Raw genomic sequence first — 4,465 nt, 5'->3', positions numbered from 1 at the left:
CAAGAACACAGAGTTTATATGTACAGAATACATTACTACTCTGCCTACTGGCTTTAAGGAAAAGCAACACTTGTATGATAAAGACACATGTAGGTATCTGAAGTAAGATATTTATTCCATAGCTACTCATTTTATACAACCTCATGTGTATTATATATCCATCTTAATTGGCCTCTTTTTTTATGGTATATTGAGAATTGCTTTAAATGGCATTTTGGTTAAATACGTCAAAGATGATTCTGTATTTTCACAGTGACGTATGAATACTCCTCGTGAAGACACCATCAATTGCAATGCCACATTCACTTCACCTGAGTCGGATATGTAAAGCCCTATGAGAGCACATCAGGTCTGATCTAAATAAATCGATTCTGTCAGTTGCCTAGTTGAGTACAGATGTATCAAAATACAGGTTGAACTGGGCAGAATGAAGTACTAGCGTCATAAACCCTATGAACAGAAACATCTTCTCTTTCAGACACACACACAAAACACAACACAACACGTATCCCTTTCACTGTAGTTTATCCCTGAATGTCTAAACATGATCAACTATCAATACAACCTTACAAGTCAGGCTTGACATCTATGCTTATTTCATTTGAAATGAAATACAAAGCGCCACACAAAGCTCGAGTACCAGGCTTCTCGGTCAGCGCAGTATGTAAATAAATACTTTCTTTCTCAAGTGGCTCTTCATTTATCACAATGAGGCACATCATTGGTGAGTATGAATATTATTTTATGGCCCAAATTTTACTGTCGGCAGTAAAACATGTTGTGTCTTTCACGGCACCTTTGCTGACTGGTTTTGGTCTGTGCAGTAATGGCTTCTCCTGGCTCCGGTCCATCGCATGCAGCGATTTGCAAATCCACAGCTACATTTTTGACCTCTCGATTAATGAAATAGTTTCTCTTCAAGCAAGCTGATGGACTTATTGATCAGTGTCTTTTCGTCATCCACAAATCTGTACCCAAACAGCTTCATGGTAGGACCACACACTCTCTGCACTACCTGAGCCAGTGTGAAGGGAATGCTAAATCTCCATTTCTCTGCCTGCTCTGATGAGTTCTTCTGCGTGGAGTAAATCCCGCTCGCTTCCCGTGTGGTCTGGGTGTTCCTCAGTATCCACTCCCTAGCTTGGGGACTAAATGGTATCCCTGTGAACCTGTACATCTCCTCTGCCTTCTGCATGGGGTAGCGGGCAATATCCTCATAACGCACCAACATGTAGCGTCTCCTCAGCCAGCGAGGTCGGCTTAGTCCCACCTCTGCTGACATCCTAATCTGGTCGCAGTTTCCTTTGAGCCGCTTCACCTCCTCATCGTCTTCGGGGACCTGGCCGTCCTGCGCCCAGGTCTTCCACGTCTGGTACTTTGAAGAGAAAGCCACCATGCGGGATGCTAAGATGGCCCGTGGATCTCGGACTAGCTGGATCACTCTCACATCCAGGCGAGGATCCTCCACCAAAGGCTGCAAGGTGTCCAGCTGACGCACACGGACAGTTTTAATGGCGTGGTGTTGCTTGGAGAGGCAGGATTCAGACGCAAGGGTCAAGTTCAGCGGCCCACAGCGACGAGTCTTACAGTGATACCTAAGACAAGAGTGGTAGAGTTTGTGTATGATAATGCATCTTTCATAGATATCTTTCATAGAGTTGCAAAGAGGGAGGAATAATTTCAGTCCTCTTGTATGGGCATGACCTAGAGGCAAAAAATATAAAAATATTGCCCCTTCCTCTTTGCAACTGTAGCACAGTTCAATTCTAGTTCATTTTTCAGAATGGATCTACATTGTAAACTTGATCAACAGGGAGTTTCTAGAGAATTTACAATACCTTTCAAAAACATCTTTGATGACAGGACTGCAGACGGATTCTCCGCAGAGCGATAAACTAGACTCTCTGCGGAAAAGAGCCGGGGTAACGTGGTCCTGAGGTGGGGGAGAGATGAACTTCTCCAGGGAAGAGAAATCACACAGGAAGAGCCCCTGGAGTACATCCCGGTAGATTCCTGCCAACACTGTTCCGTTGTTTGACTCCGAGGCCGTGGTCAGCATGCGCTCGACGTGCCACAAAGGCTCAAACAGGTAGAACATGTTCTCCCCGTGCTGGTTGAAAAATTCCCCCACAAAAGAGGAACCTGTTCGCGTGGTGGCCATGAGCAATATGTGCTTATGGCCGCCGCTCAAGCTGTATGTGCCCAAGTCATCCAGCTCTTCCTCCTCTTGCTCCTCGGAGAGACTTGAGTAATTCAGTTTTACACTGGTGAGTTTAGAGAGCAGCATTTTGAGCATCGTCAGGGAGCCATTTTGTGTCGTGTTGCTGTAATCCAGTGGAGTCTGTGGGGTCTGCTGTGGTATCTGCCTCTGGATGAGTTTATCAGAGACCCTGAAGAGATAAAGAGGCTGGATTAGCAGCATAAAAGAGATAGGTCTTATATTTTACATTTAGCTGACACTTTGACATGGAGCTACTGTATGTTTGAGTTACAGCAACAGACCCAGATGATCTCTGACCTTAAAAGGAATAGATGGTTATCTCATCATATAACTCAGCAGAGAGTCAATAAGCGTATTTAAATACATGACATTTGGATTCATGATAGCAGCAGTAATGGGTGAAGGTAAGCAGAATATCTATTTTGGTCAAAACATCTGACAGTGACAAAACAGACGGCACAGATGTTTTTCTCAAGTGGTAATTCTTAAATCGCAGAAGTATGGCTCCATCTAAAGAATACATTTTTCCTGTGACTTATTGACAGATTGTTGTTTATTCTCTCTTACCTTGATAGGATGTTGCTTTCCTTTTCGATGATGACCAGGGCCACGATACAGATGAAGACAATTGCATATTTGGTCTTCATTCTCGAGTCCTGGCTTTGTAACTGGACGTCTAGAGTCTAGTCTGCGTGCTGGTCATGGCTTGTCACGCAGAGGCTAAAGCTGCATTCTGCAATAAGAAAGACACTTCAGTAAAGACAGAGTATGCAAAATAGATGTGATTCCTGCTTTAAGATGACGCTTAACATACTGTGTATCATTATCCTGCAAACTCTGTTTGGCGCAAACCTTGAGAACACTTTCACAGGTAAAAACTGAATAAGAAGACATGAATATATATATATGTCCAACACTACCATGAAATCATACAACAGACAAATCGGATTAAGTCGAAGGCATAAACCATGAAAAAATGGGAGAGGACCACTAAAAATCTTAGCTCAAAACAACAGTGAGTCAGTTGCACCGTTGTACAGGTACACACAGAAGTATCAGTGTTGGGAATCAACAGATTGGCAAAATTTCCAGGCAAGCCTCAACATGTTGACAGTCAAGTGGTCTTTAGACGCATAATTGAATTGTTAATCAGCAGAAAGATGCTGGGCAAGTCAGAGCTTGGTATCAAAACCAGATCTTACATCATTAAACGTAGTACAGTGGAAATGTTTATAGTCATCACCACCACTGTCCGGGTCACTACTAGCGGATGGCTGTTGTGACTGTTTCTCGTTGTTTGAGTGAGGTAGCCCGAGGAACAAGTTTCACTGCTGCATCTGTTTTTAATTTACAGAAGCAAAAAAAAAGGTTCCTTTTCCTGTCATAATTAAAATGTCCACGCAACACCAGCCTCAGGTAGCCAACCAGAAGCAGACGGGTTACCATGAGGCATAGTATCGCGGGAGTTAAGTTTGAAAAAATAGAATAACATCTTTATCCACATGTTGTCACGTATGAAAAGAGCTCAAATGAACACTGTACGTGGACTACTTGATCACTATAAGCGGTTTCCACTGTCGTATCCGTCCCATCCTTTTGGGAGTATTGTGTTACTCTGCCACAAAGACTATCTAAGCAACCTGAACTCATACATATTGAGGCAAATCAGTTAAGGAAGACAAGCCACATTTAAGTAGCCTCGCATTGGTGCCACATTGCTCCTCCGAAGGACTTTTGAACAAATTAACTATTCCGACATCATTTGAAATGATTCAGTACAACAAATTTCTTAATTCCGAATACATTGTCAATTTCCATGTTACTGAAAAATAAGTGTAGACCACACGCGCCCCCCCCCCCCCCCCCCCCGTCCACACACACACACACACATGCCATTTGGACCTGTCAAGGCGGTGAATAATTTCTACAAAGCATATCATTAAAAAAAGGACACAGTTTTGTGGAGAGATTGTGTGCTCTGTAAGTAAATATCAGCCAATTATCTGAGCTTAATACACCATAGCCGTCAAACTGTCAGGCTGAAGCACTTGAGCTGAGCACTTTTACATATTCAAGAGTCACTGGAGCGCTCGGCAAATCTGACTATCTACTCAAGCAGAAACGCACATCACTCTGTTTATCATCTCACTACAAATTACATTAATGGCTGCCTTCAAAGGCTTGAAGCTGCATCTCATGGAGACACTGGAAAGCTAAATTCTCACTTAAGGCTTTGCTGTTCGT

General features: G+C 43.1%; 1 protein-coding gene across 1 annotated transcript; it reads right to left on the bottom strand.

The window, feature by feature from the left end:
* Window positions 1-898: 898 nt before the first annotated feature.
* On the bottom strand, window positions 899-2,868 carry chst3a (carbohydrate (chondroitin 6) sulfotransferase 3a). The gene is made up of 3 exons (XM_076077388.1): window positions 2,789-2,868; window positions 1,839-2,390; window positions 899-1,595 (listed from the first exon to the last, which is right to left on the bottom strand). Exons 1-3 carry the CDS (start codon window positions 2,866-2,868, stop codon window positions 899-901), a joined length of 1,329 nt encoding a protein of 442 aa, XP_075933503.1.
* Window positions 2,869-4,465: the final 1,597 nt, after the last annotated feature.

The sequence above is a fragment of the Anarhichas minor genome, unplaced genomic scaffold, assembly GCF_050575085.1.
Source record: "Anarhichas minor isolate MPS153535 unplaced genomic scaffold, ASM5057508v1 ptg000058l, whole genome shotgun sequence".
Lineage (NCBI taxonomy): Eukaryota > Metazoa > Chordata > Actinopteri > Perciformes > Anarhichadidae > Anarhichas > Anarhichas minor.
This window is presented reverse-complemented; position numbering and strand designations above follow the sequence as displayed.

Excerpts from the sequence above, each read along its gene's own strand:
- chst3a (XM_076077388.1), bottom strand. The coding sequence starts at position 2,868 with ATGAAGACCAAATATGCAATTGTCTTCATCTGTATCGTGGCCCTGGTC. Across the intron at positions 2,391-2,788 it reads GAAAGCAACATCCTATCAAG|GGTCTCTGATAAACTCATCC; the intron begins GTAAGAGAGAAT and ends TTATCTCTTCAG. Across the intron at positions 1,596-1,838 it reads ATCAAAGATGTTTTTGAAAG|GTATCACTGTAAGACTCGTC; the intron begins GTATTGTAAATT and ends CTCTTGTCTTAG.